Source organism: Nestor notabilis, unplaced genomic scaffold, assembly GCF_000696875.1.
Source record: "Nestor notabilis isolate BGI_N333 unplaced genomic scaffold, ASM69687v1 scaffold23537, whole genome shotgun sequence".
NCBI classification, from domain to species: domain Eukaryota; kingdom Metazoa; phylum Chordata; class Aves; order Psittaciformes; family Psittacidae; genus Nestor; species Nestor notabilis.
The window spans coordinates 10,261-27,945 of NW_009937231.1; the positions used below are offsets into that span (position 1 = coordinate 10,261).

The 17,685-nt window shown below is 38.8% G+C and overlaps 1 protein-coding gene across 1 annotated transcript; it reads right to left on the bottom strand.

Annotated features, from left to right (window-relative positions):
- Positions 1–314: 314 nt before the first annotated feature.
- Positions 315–16,739, bottom strand: LOC104408979 (glycerol-3-phosphate acyltransferase 3-like). The gene is made up of 12 exons (XM_010018733.1): positions 16,587–16,739; positions 9,727–9,799; positions 8,370–8,640; positions 6,867–6,941; positions 6,098–6,187; positions 5,110–5,203; positions 4,708–4,823; positions 3,302–3,357; positions 2,843–2,928; positions 1,959–2,087; positions 1,056–1,135; positions 315–594 (listed from the first exon to the last, which is right to left on the bottom strand). Exons 1-12 carry the CDS (start codon positions 16,737–16,739, stop codon positions 480–482), a joined length of 1,338 nt encoding a protein of 445 aa, XP_010017035.1. The 3' UTR covers positions 315–479.
- Positions 16,740–17,685: the final 946 nt, after the last annotated feature.

Sequence of the window (17,685 nt, forward strand, 5' to 3'; positions counted from 1 at the left end):
TCACTTTGACATCCAACACTTCTTTTCAACTTGCAATTTGAAAAACGTATTTTGGTGAACTGCTTATTATCTTAATATCTTCTAACATCAAGAGAGCTGCCTCTACAGCACCACACTGACTGTGGCTCTCAGGAAAACTGCCAATCCAAGTACAGAGGTGTGTTATTTCAAGTTTACTATTTAAGCCTTCAGTGTAATGCAAAGATTTAAAAAAGATGGTTTAATGAACCTAATAATTTATTGCAGATTCTTCTCATTCAACATCAATGAGAATTTTACTAGTGTATTGTAAATCTTCCTACTTACATAAATGATATCTTTGTTTAATACAAAATATTAGCTCTTAATGGTTTCCCTGCTGTGTCATATGCAAAATATCTTACAGGGACAGAAAGAGAACATGTCAGGTTTAATGTAAAAAAAGCCCATTTTCTGGTAGGGATTAAGTAATTTAAAAAATTAGTTAAAATAAATACCATTTAACAAACATTTCTATTTCCCACAGATCCATTTTCTATTACTAACTGGCAATATTTTTTCTGTTGCTCTTCCTTGAAAGACTCTTTGACCTTTTTCCTTTTCAGTCCCCCATCCCTGAAAGATACAGAAAAGAAACAGCCTTGAGCTCACTTCAGGGTGGAAAAGGCAGAAAAACATTACAATATTTAGACTACGTACTCAAAGCAGTTTTCACCCCAAATGTTGGCTTCCACAATACAATGCTTAATGATTTGTACTGTAAAGATGTACACAACACAAGCCATGCCTTGCCTTTAACCTCATATTTAACAGGCATATCATTTATTTTCACCAAATATTACCTGCTGGCTACATTCACCTGTCAGATCCATTTCTCTTTTTATACTTCATTATTCTATTTATCCTAGTGGAATTGTTCAAGGAATAAAGTAGTATTTTCTGACTTAGAGTTAGTAAAGGTGATGGACTACATGGCAAGCAAAGCAAATTTGGAAGAATTTTTAAAGGATTCCAAGCTAACATTTCAGAACACCTAAAAATGCTTTAAACTCAACCTCAAAGGTGTTGCTTCTTACCAAGGAAGAACAGACATTCCTGCCCGGGCAGCAATGACAGCCTTGACTCTGTTGGCAAAGTGAACAGCGTCTTCTTCTTCCTGAACAAGAATGAATTATTTGCTTTGCAACAGAAACATTTTCTGTGTGTCTTACTTAAAGAGATACTTCTTGTCAGACAGCAGGCACTTGGGTTCATGCCAGGCCCTCAAGCCAAATGTGACCTGCAGGGCAGTTCCAGCTGGTCCTGGTTTGCTACCATTTGATGCCAAAAAGAACTAAGTGGAAGGCTCTGTGTTTTCTGGGGCAATCTCAAACAACACACAGCATGAGGTCATAGGTCTGGCCAGAACAGTAGATGCATCTGCTCCCAGTACTTCAGCTGTGGGGTAAAGCTGCTGGCAAAGTATTAGCTGGATATTCGGCAGGGCTGAGAAACAAGGAAGTGAAAGGAAGCTGTGCAGATGGAGGTAGTGTGGGAACACAAGGCAAAAGCACCCCTGTATGGAGTGAGGAGGAGGTCTGAATCCATGTATTACTTGTGGAGTAAAAAAGGGAGGCCTGTGTCAGGCTGAGGGGCAGGACTCCTGCAGCATAAAAGCACATTTTAACATCTCTTCTAGTCTCTGGGAGCAGTGGAAAGCAAGGCAGCTGCACCCAAGTAAAGAAGCTGTTTGGGAGCAATAGGGTGCATGATGCAGAAATGTCTGAATACCTGCAAAAGCAGTTTTTACTTGAAGATAACGAACCCACATACATCTGTGCTCATTTAATTTTCAGAGTACAGTGTTGCTTTCTGGCCTTTATCCATTAAGTTCTCCATAAAGACTTGCAAACATACTGCCAACACCATGCGTAGTGATGCAGACTTCCTCCCAGACAACATTTTACAAGCATTTACAAAGCATACAAAAGCGTAAGTACCTCTTTGACCATTGGTGGAAGGTACCACACATTACAGACAATAGCCCAGCTGGTGAACATATTAAAAATATAGGTCATAATGGAATGCTTTGTACTGTTCCAGAATGCATCTCCAAAGCGGGGGTCATACTGGAAAACAAGAATAAGCAAAAGGGCATGATCTGCTACCTTAGTTTCTATCATGTAAGGTGCTCTTTTTTGGCCACAAAGTCACAGTTCAACTTTTTAAATCAGGGGCAAAACCACACCTCCAGCAGTAAATTCAGAGTAAAGCTCCATATTTCAATACTCATTACAAGTTTTTAAGTTGACCTCTACAAGCAGTACAGACCCCAAACTGTAACAGACACATTGAAATACATCTCAACTATAACGAGAGAGATCTATAAAAACCATAAGGACTTGTTATCTACAGATATGCTGACTACAAAGGCTTCCTTGATAACGCTTACACCAGTTTTAACAATTTCCATAAGATTAGGCAACATTATAGTTCCAGAAAAATCAACTAACGTATCTAGAGCTAGGGTTACTCAGAAAGCCTTGGAAATGCCAAGAAAAGTGCCTTTATCCCCAGAGCACACAAGAGCAAGGAGCCCTAGGACAGAAAGAACAGGCAGAGCTGAACACTCAGTACAGCAATTGCAACTGTGCTTTTCAGGTTGCTCCTAACCAGCTGTAAAGATATTCAGCGAAACATTTTCCATACTGCACTAAACTAAAAGATATTGCTCAAATGAAAAGATTCTGTTTTGTCAGTGCTTATTCAGTACATTATTCACACAGAACAACCCCTTTTTAAGGTTTACACATGAACAGCTTCTCTCACATGAGAAGCTTCTGCAAATAATCCTGCCATGTTTGGAAAACTGCAGATACGTTACCTTGATTGCTACTGGATGGATGGTCCCTCCTACCTCAAAGCTTCCCTTCTTAAACATCATTACGGATGTGTTGTTTATGCAGGTACCTGGCCAGAATTAAAACAGATTAAGAGTTTAATCCACTCATAGTATCAGCAAATGAATCCTAAAGAATAGTATCAGCAAATGAATCCTTAAAACTGTCCTTACAGAGACTTAAGTTGCTAGAGGAGAAATAAGCTTTAGTTCTGAAACATAATTCCAGAGCCTGTTCTCTATTCCATTATGCCATACATGAAAGCAAATAGACTGTCATAAAGCTGTTGTAAAATACGAGGATCTGACTTCTAGTATCTCACAAGAGCTAATTAATTCTACAGACTAAAACCAAACACCTCACTTGTGAAGACTGGGTATAATAAACTGCACTCAGTGGCAAAAAGTGAGAAGAGCAATAAAATCAATGTAGTTGTTTCCTACCTTCTGGGAAAATTAAAATGGGTAATTTGGCCTTATCTGCAATGTGTTCTCTAATTCTGTGGAGAGAAAATAAAATTTCAGTGTATGCTTCATATTTGTATTTGGCCAAGAACCTAAACACCTCTTTACTTAGGACAAGAAAAGCTCTTGCCCAATTCCCCTTTGCCACTTGGTAGCCTCAGCCAGGAAATATGGTAGTTTCAGGACTTTATTTCAAGGTTCTCTTTTACTAATTGCAAAAATAGGGTTTTTTACAAAACTGTATGCATTTTATTTAACCATTTTAACCCAGTTATCATGAAGCCAGAGAACAGTGGAATTTGAAGCCATTTGATCTAAAAACCATTTCCTTATCTTTGACAAGTTTCAGCTACGAACACAGTCAAACTTTTCTTTGGACTGACATATATGCCATATTTCAAGTTTTCATGCCTTCTAGGTTCATAACATCAGTTTTACACGTATCTAATGATTCTCTACACATAGTAGAAATAGGCCACTATTTTTCTGTATTTGCTGCATCACTTAAAAGCAAGTGTATTACCACTGAGCAGATTACTGACATACAAAATCTGTCATTTTCCAGGACACCTGTCTTTCCTCCTATGACTCAAGAGCATGCAGTTACTCTCCAGTCTGCATTAAAGAACAAAACCAAAACATCAGATATCAAAAATTAAAAAAGAATGGGGGGTCCTTCTCCATTTTTCTAAGGACAAACTATCACAGACATTTACTTAACATTAGCTGCATTGCACTCTACTTCATGAAGATTTAGGATGACTAAGAATAGTCTCTGTAAGCACCTGAGAATGTAAGCACTGCCATGGCATCAATCCTGTTCATGTCCTTAAAGTCCAGCATGCTGTCTCTGCCAAGAATCAATATTGCAGGCCTGGAGGGCAGTGTAGGCATTAAACAAACATATTACAACACTTCTCCAGGATAGCCTGCCAGCTTCTAGCAGCTAGGTGGTAGCCCTGGTCTCTTTGTTTTGTTTGGTTTGGGGATTTTTTGCTACAATCAGCCTCCTTTTACCCTTTATTCACATCATATATAACAATCTTCAATGTTCATAGCTGATGAAAAATGTAGCATGACCTGGGAAGCAGATGTACTGACAGAACTTCCGTTTCTGTCCTGACATCCCTCAATCCTGCCTGTGGCAGACAGGGCAACTATGGCAATGTGGAAGTTCCCAGAGGTTACAGGGCAAACAATCAGAAGTTCAACAGATTGCTACACCATGCACCTTCATTGATGGAGCAGTTCCAAACCTTACACTGATGACAACCTACAGCTGCCCACCAAAAGGAGATGGAGGGTGAGAACAGCCTCAACTCAGGCTTGGACCTCACCATTAATAGACCCAACAGGACAATTGAGCAAACACCTCACTACCTTACTTTTTCCTCACCAGATGACGGTCTTTCATTTCTGAGCGTTCAAACAAAACGTGCTGAGTGGTTTGCATGCAAGATTTTTGAATAAGTCCCATAAGCCCTCCATGTGCCTGGCCAACCTGCAAGCCCAAAAGGATCTGGTTACTATGCATAACTACTACACACAAATGATAAAATTCTGAACACAAGTGCATCAGTTTCTAAGCTCATTCACAAATGATACCAACCTTATTGGTTAAAAGTGTTCACATACTTGCCTGTGTGTGGTATTATTTTGCAGCCCAGAATGCGAGTTTGAATGCCATCAATTCCTACTCTTTCCACGAGTAGGTTTATCCTCTTACCCAACACTACATCTATGCGCATACCAACAGTACCAATATTTACCAACTCTCCTGTTCATACCAAGGAATAGCATCCATCACTGGCCAGGATTAGAACATCTAATGGAGATGTGTGGTTGGCTACACAGATGCCACCTTCCCGCGGTTGGTTTTCTCTGCAATGACAACCATAAAAGTAATTACTTAATGTTTATTCTGCAGACTACAGGCTACACCCGTCAGGTGACCCATCCAGTGAGCATACATCCACAACTGAGACTCTCACTGATAAAAGCATTTCATGCATACAGCTTATCTGCAGATCCATAGGAAGTGGAACGACACAAAACATTTTAAAATACTAACTATTAAAGTACAATATATGTTAATACTTCTGGCAGTTCATTACAGCAGATAAACCATCTTTCCTCACTTTCAAGAGTCCCTTCAAATTTCAGTAGTTTTTTTCACCAAAACCAATTTCCTTTTAGCTGGGAATGTGAGACTTCATTCGAACAGGCATTTTAGCTGCATAAATTAACATTCAGAGGCATATATCAAAGAATATTTAGACACTAAAACTCTAAAAGCAAAGACCATGTTTTTGCTTGTTTTCTCAAGCACAAAAATATTTCAGAAGCCTCCATTACATAAAGCTCCATCACTAAGCAAGCAAGATATTACAAAAACTTACTGAAATACCATCCTTAACTTGCTTTAGGAGGAGCATGAAGAATTAGTTACCAAAAAAATTGGCTGATAGGACAGCTGAGTATTTGTGGTGATGTCCTTGTACATGATTATAATGCATAGATGGCAAGCACTGTATATTTAATTGAGAACACAGTACTACTTCACCTTCACATACTCTGCCAATACACAACTGAAAATACAGTAGTGCATGCAAACATCTTCACAGAGTCTTGATGATCCAAATAGCTTCTTGGATCAAGTTGTACCATCAGAGTATCTGTGCAGTAATGGAATAAGAATCCCGCTCTGCAACTTGAGACATTGAGTACTGTAAGAAATCAATACCAACCCAACGAGAGGAGGGTGGCACCACTCACCTGTTGTGGAAATGAACAAGGCCACCCAGACATCGGATACCTAATGTGGCACATATCATCTGAACCTGGTTGGCCAGCCAGCGTTTAACTCTGAAAGAAATGAAATGAATATACATTTCCACATCTATGTAGTCATTCACAGAACAACATAATGTAAACTCTGCAAATTATTCCCAATAGCTGTGATTACATAGACCATACTGAGATTCATTGCATTAACAATGCCATGCAGAAGAAGCTTAGCAGGTATCAAAGATATTCTTGTTCCAGTGTTCTACTGTCTAAGCCCAAAAGATTCAAAGCAGAGAAGATAATAGTCAGGAGTTTGTTTTACAGATTTTGTCTGGAAATAACCACTATTGACTCATTCATTAACATTAATTAATTAATATTAAGAAAAATATTTAGCTGGTGAATCTCATTTGCATTTTTTTGCACTGACAGGACATGACAATCTCACAGTACTAATATAGAATTGCTCAGGACAGATGATTTACTTGTCCTATTATGACTAAGTAGAGCATACTCTATTTTCCACTCTAAGACATGCTTCCAGCAGTATCTATATGGCTTCCATTGCATGTCCACTTTCAGATGCCATTGCCATACTCTCTCTTGTAGTGCTCTATGAGTTTACAGTAGAGAAAAAGTCACCCCATGATAGTCCACATTAATCCTCTGGACTCAAGCAGATTTATATTCCAACACAGTAATTAAGATCTTTAAAGAAATAAAAAAGGAATGGAAAGAGCCCTCAGAAAACACCTACCTCCCATTAGGAAACTGTCCTACTACCGTAGTGGCCGATAGCAGCAAGAGGATGGTGAAAACAGCCAAGCAGATGCTACAAAGGAAAATAATCTTAATTAAATGCCAAGAAGCAAAACTGGAAGAGCAAGAAAGAAAATAGTTTCTTTAACCCTTTGATCCATTTCACAATGCTTCTCTCTGCCATTAATAGCATCTAAATAGCAATGAAAACCAGCTAAGGCCAACAGGATAGTACGAGTGTTTTCCCTCAATTAATCCCACACTGAGTACAAAACCTTGTGCTGCCTGGAGCCTATCTTCCAAAAAGCACCACACCCTGATCTGAAGCTCTCACAGGGTAAAGAAGCCATTGTGTTCAAAGAGGACAGTGAGTAGTGGCTGATGTTCTTTAAAGCAGGTGAGACTTCTCAGTGCCAAAAGGGATGCTGCATTTCAATGTTTTAAACCTATCCAGAAATTTCAGAACATACTTCCACTCCAAGCAGTAAGATACTATATAATCATGAAAATTAAATGGCAGTTGTTACTAATCGTAGAATCATAGAATGGTTTGGGTTGGAAAGGACCTTAAGATCACCTAGTTCCAACCGCCCTGCCATGGGCAGGGACACCTCACTCTAGACCATGTCACCCAAGGCTCTGTCCAACCTGGCCTTGAACACTGCCAGGGATGGGGCACTCACCACTTCTTTGGGCAGCCTGTTCCAGTGCTCCACCACCCTCACAGTAAGGAACTTCTTCCTTATATCTAACCTGAACTTCACCTTTTTAGGTTTAAACCCATTACCCCTTGTCCTACCACTACAGTCCCTACTGAAGAGTCCCTCCCCAACATCCTTATGACATCCTAATGACAGAGCAAACCCAATATTGAAACCATGCCTACATAAACATTGTCTTAAGCTGCATATGTAAACTTAAGCAGGATACGTGCTCTGCTATGTGATTGATTGGTATGATTTAAACCTTCTGTCCTCCCAAAGGAATCTGAAAGTTTAAAATCACTTGCTCTTTACAAGAACGCATGAATTTTTGTAACTGTTATTCTTGTAACCGTTTGGTCAATATGATAAAGGCTGGGTTTTGCTTAATAGGAAATTTTAAAAGTTTGAAAATCTAATACATTCCGTATGGATGTCTCTCCATCCAGCCCTGTGCTCCCTGAACATTGCCTTTGCTTCATATCTGAAGTGTTCAGCATACAGATAGAGACTGATCCTTTCAGCTGAAATAGTTGTTCCTTTACATAACAAAAAGATCTCCAGATCATTTCTATACATATCTGGATTTTAAAACCAAATTAATTACTCACATACTGAACATGAGAAATGTACAACTTCAGCACCTTTTTTTATTTTAGGGATATTTGAGTTTCGATGGCATCTGAGAAAACAAAGTCATGCCAGGTTCTCCTTTCTGCACTAGTCCATAGCATATTATTTCACATCTTTTGTAAAAAGCAACATGAAAAACAGATCACAGCGAATTACATCTGGCTCACCGAAAAGGCATCAGGAGACAGTACCGAATTAGGATGCCAATGACCCACACAACAGTCAGTTGCCAGCTGACATGGTGCAAGTTAGCATTGGTTCTGCTGAGGAGATTCCAGGACACCAGCTCCTCAGAGGAGAACCGCTGGGTGACTTCATCTTCTGCAACTGCCTCACACCCCTTCTTGAAGAAGTACATAACATCAGCAAGGTTGAAGCATCCTCTGCGCTGGCCAGCAAGCTCCTCTTCCATGGAGATTTCTTCTCTCTGGATGATCCCTGCATGAGGAAGTGAGTCTTCCTTGCACACAGTATGGATTCCAAAAAGAGTAAAATGCGTGTGCTTTTTAGAAATAGCTCTCCTTCTACTCCAAGCACTGTAATTGCATTGTTACGCCTCATTTATGTCCTGGCATTTAATTCCAGAAGTTACTTCTCTAATCCTAGGCCATATAGTACCACTGAATTCTTGGAGAAAGGTGAAAAGCATTCAGAGCAAGGAGCAAATAAAACCTTGGGCACAATGCCTACAACATATGTGTACACACCTAGAAATGTCAACAGTGCACTGCCAAGATTGCAGACCCCTCCTAGTGTCTTGACTCAACTTCAGGCAGTGTTTGTATAGTTGTTGTTATTGCTGCTGTTGATTAGTTTTACAGTTATGAACACCTTCCTCATATTTTCCTCAGAGCCTTCTCTCTTCCCTCATCTTTTTTCCCTTAGAGTCATTTCACTATGAAGAAACTTCCAAGTGTCTAGATTTTCCCCCTAAGTTATACATAATGTAGCACAGAAGCATTGTGTACATTTGATTTATCTTAATCAACATACTAGCCCCCACACAATCACAAAACCTTCATTCCAGCTGCACTTCAGTCAAACCTTCAATGCCTAGGAAATCATCAGACCTAAAATACACTAGCTGACAAACCAAGCAGTCTACGTGACTAAACATGGCACTGCAAGTAAAAGGATTACTATAAGAACTTAACCCAGTCCCCTTTATTCAAAGAAGAAAGGAAAAGTAGTTGGGAAGAAAAAAGTTACTACTCTCTCAGACTTTATCCCCATGCCTACATAAGGGCACAAATTGTAATTATGGTCTGTCAGATGATTAGTTCCTTTATTTGAGAGACCCTGCCTTTTTGCATGCTAGAAGTTACAAGAAGCAAGAGAGAATCCATACAGAGCAATGTCAAAGGCAAAGAATACTCATTCTTCCTAATCTTGGAGAGAGAGAGAGCTGATGGAGTCAAGTACAAAATACTCATGAGAACAAGGATAGCTTCCCAAATGCTTATAAGTAACATCTTTCTATAACAAGATGAATAGTGCTGTGTCACCTTCATTCAGAAGTCTTACCAGTGGAGATTAAATTTTCAGGTGCCATGGCCTTCTGCTTTTTCACTCCCTCCTCAATCTGCAGGGTGGCCCACTGTTCCCAAAACAAGAAAAGTAGATGGTTTTCATTTCATCATTTCCAGACATGCTATAATTACCTTAAGTGAACTGTCTGAGCCTCTTTTATTGAAGCCAGGTCTTAGATTTTCAGGGCAGGCTGTCCTGCACACCTCCTTTTCATTTGTTACATATATTACCTTTTGCCATTTTCAGGAAAAACGGTTTGGCCCAAGCAGGTAGGTTTTTTCCTGCAGCCCCACAAATTACTGAGCTACCTAAGAGACTCTGAGGTCCATGGGTCCAAAACTCTCTCTTCCCCAGTTAGCTTCAGGCAATAGAATGAACTGAGAAATGACATTAGAGACATGCTGGGAAAAAAAGATTCAAAAATTAATTTTAAATAATAAAGGAAGATTACCTCAGTTTTAGAGCATTCATGCAGTTTCTGTTAACAGAAAACACAGGAAAGCATTTCGTATCCATAGCACTTCGATGTAGTTGTTTTAGTAATGAGCTTTCACCCTTCTCTGTTTTTACCTGTTTGAGTTAAAACAAGTTTCTCCTCCTTGTGGAGAGTAGCATAAAACTCCTCCATTAGCAAAATCAAATATACCAATATGCCTAATTTTTGAAGTTTTCATAGCTTTGAATATTTTCATCATACTTATATAGACTTAACTAGTAGCTCTCATGAGTACTAGATATTCCTGTATTCCTGCTATTAAGGCTTCCTACCTACAACAGATAAGGGTACATTTGTTTGTTTCAGGATAAACTCTTGCTAAACAGTCCATTCCCTCTTACTGACATGTGCAACCACTTAAGTCACCATGAAGCTTGACCTCAAATAGTCGTTGCCACATTACAACATGATGCATATGCTAACATCAACTAGCTTTTTGCCATCCTTAAGTTTCACGTGCTCTCTACCATCTGCTCTGTAGCTATTGAAGTTTAGGCCAGTAACAAAAAGGGACACTTCATCATGGCATAAATAGGATATTATAGTTATCCTCAGCTGACTTTTTTTTCACCTGCCATTTTAAAGAAAATTAAAAAAAGAGTAAGCAAAATATGCAGTGATGTGGTATTTTAAGCTCCATGCAAACTGTCTATTACAGCACCATATTAAAACCAACAAACATAAAAACCCACCACCAAACAAACAGATCTTCACCTTGTCTGTAGTTTCCAACTGTTCCCTAGGAAAGGTAAACTTGTACACCATCTCTCTTTTGCAACACATGGAGAATCATTCAGAACTGGGGAGTCAGAGGATGTCATGAAAACAGCAGCCCACATGCTGAGTTAAGAAAGAATATATGGCACAGGAACAAGAATGTTGCAAAAGAGAGTAAAGGCAGACATGAGGCAAACCTAACCTCCTTATTATGCACTGTTGTTCCTCAACCCTTTCCCAGTATCCTCTAGGATAGTTGTATGGCATGAGGGAGGAATAAAGTAAAAATCATCTAGCTTGACAAATAAAGCCCTTTGCTTTACTGTCTGCTTTGCATTCTCTTGTCTACCAGTCTAATCTTGCTCATCATGGTCCTCCTACATGATTATACACCTGCCAGTTGGCAAGCACTGCCAGATATGAGTTTGCTCATACTGTCCCAAAGGATTTGGAATACAACAAGGAGGCTGGCTTTTGAATCCCAGGTAGAAAAGAGTGATAATCACTGACCAAGCTGACTCACCAAATACATGCTAACTAATTCAAATGAGCAAGACAAGTCAAAACCAACAAAAATTTGTAAAGTTTACAAGTAAAAAGTCCTGCTTTGTAGCACAGAGAAACGGTGGGACAAAAGTGGCAGTGTATAATTAAATAGTCAGTCAAGCAGAGGACAAGGCAGATGAGAAAGAGCTTTCAACATGTGAATGCTTACACAGAGCTTATTTGCTTGGAAGAGAGCTGGCTGATACAGTGTATGACAAAAGTCTACAAAGTCTGGACTGTCACAAAGCAGGTGCATAAGGAACAGTTAACATTTTCTCTTCTAGTACAAGAACTGGGGAGCATCACATGAAAGTGTTGGGTAGAATATATGAGCAAGAAAAAGGTACTCTTTCCACAAAACACAGTTAAGTTACGGAGTTCATTGTCCAGGACATATTGCCAGAGATCACCTGAAATGGGAGCAGTTACATAAAAACATAGATAAAAATCATCATGGGACACAAAACTCTCCTAATGCATGAACTGGCACTGGGGGCTGAAGTAAAAAGCAGCTGGGAGGGTATTCTGGGCAATAGGACCATACAATCACCCAGCTCTTAGACTTTTCATCAAGCAATTGAGTTGACGCCTGTCAAAGCCAGGCTGTCTGTCTGGGTCAAACTGTGCACTGACCCAGCAGAGCAGCTTCTATGCTGTCCCGCATTTAGTGGCATCTGTATGTTTAACTTGTTTTTAAAAATGAAATAAGGCTTTGCGATCACCTTTGTTTTTGCACAGTATTGAGACAGAGCTGTCATGCTGGTCTTTGTTGCAAAACAGTAATGAAAGGATGTTTTAAATACCTTACAAAAACATAGATGTTGCAACTAACACAGAATTTAAGCATTAAATGGAGCAACTTAATTCCTAAGTTTGCTGACCGAATGAGAACTCAGGTGCTGTGCTTTCCTCCCTCCCATTTCTGAAGTGATAAGGGCACAAGAAGTCCAAATATCCAGTAAGCAATCCCAGCTGAAGCAGTGAAGACTTGGAAGCTTAATTCCAACAGTCTGTTTGTTTGAGGCTTCCTGTAATTAAGTTCTGAACAAAATAAGGGTGCCCAGTATTTCATTATTTTAATTATTTTCTTCGTAAGACATGACATGAAAAACTATACAATATGGAATATACATTTTTTAAAATATCATTTGTTGCATTTTTTACTCCCATTTTCCTTTTAAGTACAGTTCAGTCTGTTGTTTGGTATTCTATTTTTCCATGCTGTGTAATCTTTTTTGCCTCTCTTCTACGTTTCCATATTTTACTGCCTCTTCTCCCTGTTATCACAAAAGTTTTTTCTAATCACTCATTACACTGGCATTTTTCAATCCTTTTCTTGGCTTTGTTCTCATGTGTGACAAAGGCCTTGGGGCAATTACTCCATGTAAAGTCTTCCTATACAAAGAGAAGGTCAGTAGGTTTTTAGTGCAAGCTAAAAATCACCACCTAAGATCAAGCACTTACAAGCTTTTCATCCAACGGTCCTTTCTGCCTGGTGTCATTTCCCCTCTCAGGTTCCAGATCAGAAGGCAAAAATCAAATTATTTGTGTATTACATTGCATGTCTGAGAGGATGCGCAAGCAGTGTCTGTCCACAGTCAGAGAGCGAAAAGCACCGACAAATCTCCTGGCTGCTCTAGTGAGGGAGATGAAATAGGTTGAGAAGGTTCCCAAACGTTTGTTTGAGATAAAAGCACAAGTATCATTTCTTTGGGTTGTGATGTAGTGGCCAGCCCAGGATAACCATGTATTTGAAAGCACAGCAGTGAGTTTCTATCACTAGCTTAAGTGTCTGCAACATCTGCCCATGCTCCAGTGGGAGTTTACAGCACGTTAGCCACCTCAGTATACAAGTGAGCCATAGGTTCAAAGAAAATCCAGTTATTAGCTGGCTGATGTCTTTCCTACACATGAGTATTTCTCAAGAAACAATATTCCAACTGCCTACAGAAGCTCAGATCTCATGAAATTCCAGAAGATTCTTGGCATATGGAGCTACAGATGTTTACCACATGTACTTGACTCTCCACAGGACTGCAAGATCATGGTGTAGATTTCATCCTAGCAAATATATTTTCTTTTGCAGCTGCAATGCTAAGGGGCTGGAATCATGTTCCTAGCACAGTTTTGCTAGTACTGTCATTTCCACCAAACCCCACTACAGAGAGGCAAATACAAAGCTTAGAGAAAACACATTATTTCACAATAAAAGCTTACAAGCATATAGGAAAGAATAATCCTATTGTAAACCAAACCAAATTCTTCGTTATCATTTCCAGAAATATTTTATGGATAAAGGAAGGGTAATAATAGTAATTATGAGCTAGCAATTATGAAATTGAGAAATTACTGTCTTGGAGATCTTCTACTATCATACTATCCATACGACCTGAAAAATAACCCCCAAAAAGCCACAACATGAAAACCCCTCAAACACAAAAACCTCACAAAGCCTAAAACCTCACAAACAAAAACCAACCTCTAATTTTTCAAAACTTAGATCTTGCTTTTGTAAAAAAGCTTGATTTGTTTCTAAAACAAAAAAACCACCAACCTCAAAACAAAAACCAAAACCAAAAGTATCTAGATTCCCTGATGGAGAAGCAGCAACAGGTACATAGATTTAATACATAGAAATATATGAAACATTCCATACATAGAATCATAGAATGGTTTGGGTTGGAAAGGACCTTAAGATCACCTAGTTCCAACCGCCCTGCCATGGGCAGGGACACCTCACTCTAGACCATGTCACCCAAGGCTCTGTCCAACCTGGCCTTGAACACTGCCAGGGATGGGGCACTCACCACTTCTTTGGGCAGCCTGTTCCAGTGCTCCACCACCCTCACTGTAAAGAACTTCTTCCCTATATCTAACCTGAACTTCACCTTTTTAGGTTTAAACCCATTACTCCTTGTCCTCTCTCTACAAAATCACTATACATAGATTACCCAATGTTTGTTCTGGCCACTGTTCACACTGCTAAAACACTTCAGTACAGACAGGAAATCAAAATTACTTATCATATGCCACCATTACTCATTGCTTAGTAATACATGTGCAAACTTGGACTTCATCCTAAAACACCTAGAGCTTCTAGCAAATTCAGAAAGGGCTTATAGATATGCTTGAAAACACAACTTTGAAAAAAGTATCTTTTTATTTTAAAAATCCTTGATTTCAGCCTCTACTCTCATTTTTTTCAAATTGAAAAACATGAGGAAAATAAGACGTTTTCCATCTGCCTCCCATTTTGCATAGTCATTTACCACTCTAAGAAGTAAATATAAAGCGTTCTCAGGTGAGAACTTTTGTACTATTTTTTTTAGTCTACATAACAGACTAAAATAACTGCAATGAGATGGAGAATCCCAAGATAGTGCTCAAGGCTGGATTATTGGTGGAACCTCAAACAGTTGTTTGGTACTTCCTAGAGCACTGATATTCCTGCAATATAGTAAGTACTGTGCTAATACATGACCAAGCATCTGCCTATAGCATTTTGAGCTAGCTATCCGGTAAGGCATTTTATTTCACCGTTTAGGCTAACAACAGGAACCAAGGATGGTCTTTGTGCATTACCTCATTAGCGAGACTACGTAACAATTAATTACCTCTTTTTTTGATAAATTAATCCTCCACAGTGTGAACACAAAATTCTCATGCTCATACCTTGTTACAAAAACTGTGGGAAGAAAAACATTTAACATGTTTTTCCAAAGAGAAATACCTGCCTATATAAAGTCCCCACTGAGTGGGTCACAAGTCCTTCAAAGCTGGAAAATGCACACGAGGAACAAAAATGCAGGAATTATTTTCATGCTTGCCAACTGCAGCAGCAAAGCTGCCCAGCGACCCCTCAGGTTTGTGTTTGATATGAGAATGCCTGATGAAATCAGTTCTAAATGCCACAAGCCTTTTAATCAGGGCACCAATAAGAATGTAATTAGCATAGCACTGGCTGATCTAAAAAAGAAAAAAAGTATTACATATAAAAGCCAATATTACATACAGGAACTGGAGGCAGTCATTTCCCATTCACATCAGTATCTGAAAAAACAAGTAACCCCCCAAGTTAGCAGTCACTAGGCACACTGTGCTAAATGGTGTTCATACAGCTGAAGACAGTCCCTTCCCAAGAACTCTTAATCAGTATTGAGAGAGAGAGAGAGAGAAGACTTATAAGACAGAAATAAGACAGAATTGGCAAGGTCAGATAGTCATATTAAATATATCACATTGTTACAGTCATGCTCTACTGCACAGATAGATGGCTCTGACAGCTTAATAATAGTGACAATACTAGTAATAAGTTTTCTGCCACAAATGGAAAGTATATTCACAAAAAGCAGGTTTATGCCAGAAAGACAAAGTTAATCTACCGGAAAATGGGAATACTTCACTGTTCAATATAATGAATTCATAGCACCTACTTTTGGCCACTGGATATGAAAAGTCAGACTTGAAAAATTAAATGTAGTTCTGGCTTATTAAAAGCTCCAAAACACTTCTACTGATACCAGCAGAATCAGGATCTTAGCCATGACCTGTTCATCTCTAGAAAAATTAGTTTTAGAAGGTTGCATCGATTCCTCAAGTATCACGCAGCAGAACTTGTGACTGCTGGATCCCTCAGATTTTAACTGGAAGAAGCAAACACACGGAGTCAGTATTCTTACCTACAACAGTATTCATTAATACCATGTCATTAAAATAATCCAAATAAAACCACTGAAACTTATTTACATCTAAAATACATGTTCTTATTACCAGTTCTCGTAAACTAATACACATTTTTATTTCTATTTGAGTTGTCATAAAGTATTCTAACCAGCTTGAACTAGAAGCAGTATAATATGGAATCTCTATTTAACCAAAGAAACCAGTACATATTATAATCCAGCACATAATTAGATTAAAGACACCATTCAAAAGAACCATCAAGTGTAAGTTAAAGCTGCAAACAAAACATCCAAGTTAATGGAATTCTTTCTGCTGACTTTTATGGCATCCATATGAAATGTACAGGTTTTTATTTTTTATTAAACATGTCCTGAGCCAAACATACACCTTTTAAACCCGATTCTCAACTTACCTCTAACATTGCTATTAGAATTTTCACATAGAAATGTGAAATCCCCAATGACACTCGAAACACTGAAGGCAACAAAACCAATGCCACAAACAAAATCGTCCAGATAAATAAAATCCTGCCCTCTGCAAGACCATGGCCCTTATTTTCTTCCATGCTTGTCCCTTCAAAATGCCAGCCTGCTGCCTTCCTGAGAATACAAGATCATCCGTAGTGGAGAATCCAGCAAGCTTCAGGAGACAAATAAAACTTGAACATTCTAAGAGAAGGCTGCTGCCCTGTGAAGCCTGACACCAAAGAAGCTCTCAATGATAACATAATTTCTAACCCCTGTCCCGCCCTAACTCCACCCCCTTTTTAATTGATAAGCATTTACTCATCAGATATAATAGATGAGAGAAGAAAGAAAAACCATGATAAGTAATATTATATGCTAAGTAGTAAGATACTGCCAATAAAGTAACTTGTCAATGTGTCAACTAGCTTTCACAAGGTGTCCTACCAGTGAATTGCAATACAGAATCAAGTAGGTGTTGCTTTCAGACTGCCTAAAATCTTCTCTTCTAAAACTCATTTAATACACATGAAGCACTTCTCAAACTAACATTCACTCAAATCATTGACTTATTTAGTCAGACTTTCTACTTCATGGCAAAATGGCTGCCTCGTTTTGGTATTTGACCAGAGGAACCAAACTGAAGCTTGAGGTGCAAGTCAGGCTTTTTGATTTCATTTTAATATTTAAATTAACTGTTTTATTTTAATAACACCTGTGTAATCAAGATGCAAATTTCATCAGGCAGGAATTGGCAATACAATAAAACCTGTTCCCTCCACTGCTCTACAAGAAATTAGCCAAACTGTATTACAGGATTACAAAATGCACTGTGGTGAAGTAACAAGTCTTTATATCTATTTGATTACATAATTCAAATACAATAGTTAAGCAGGTATCTCCTTCTATCCTATAAAATGCCAATAATTTAATTCAGTATTTTTTTAGGAGAGACACTTGTGCCTCTTACACCAACCCCTCTCATGCCTTTTTTATGCGTCACAGAAGAAACCAAGGTGAATAACTGTATCTCTAGAACCTAAGAGG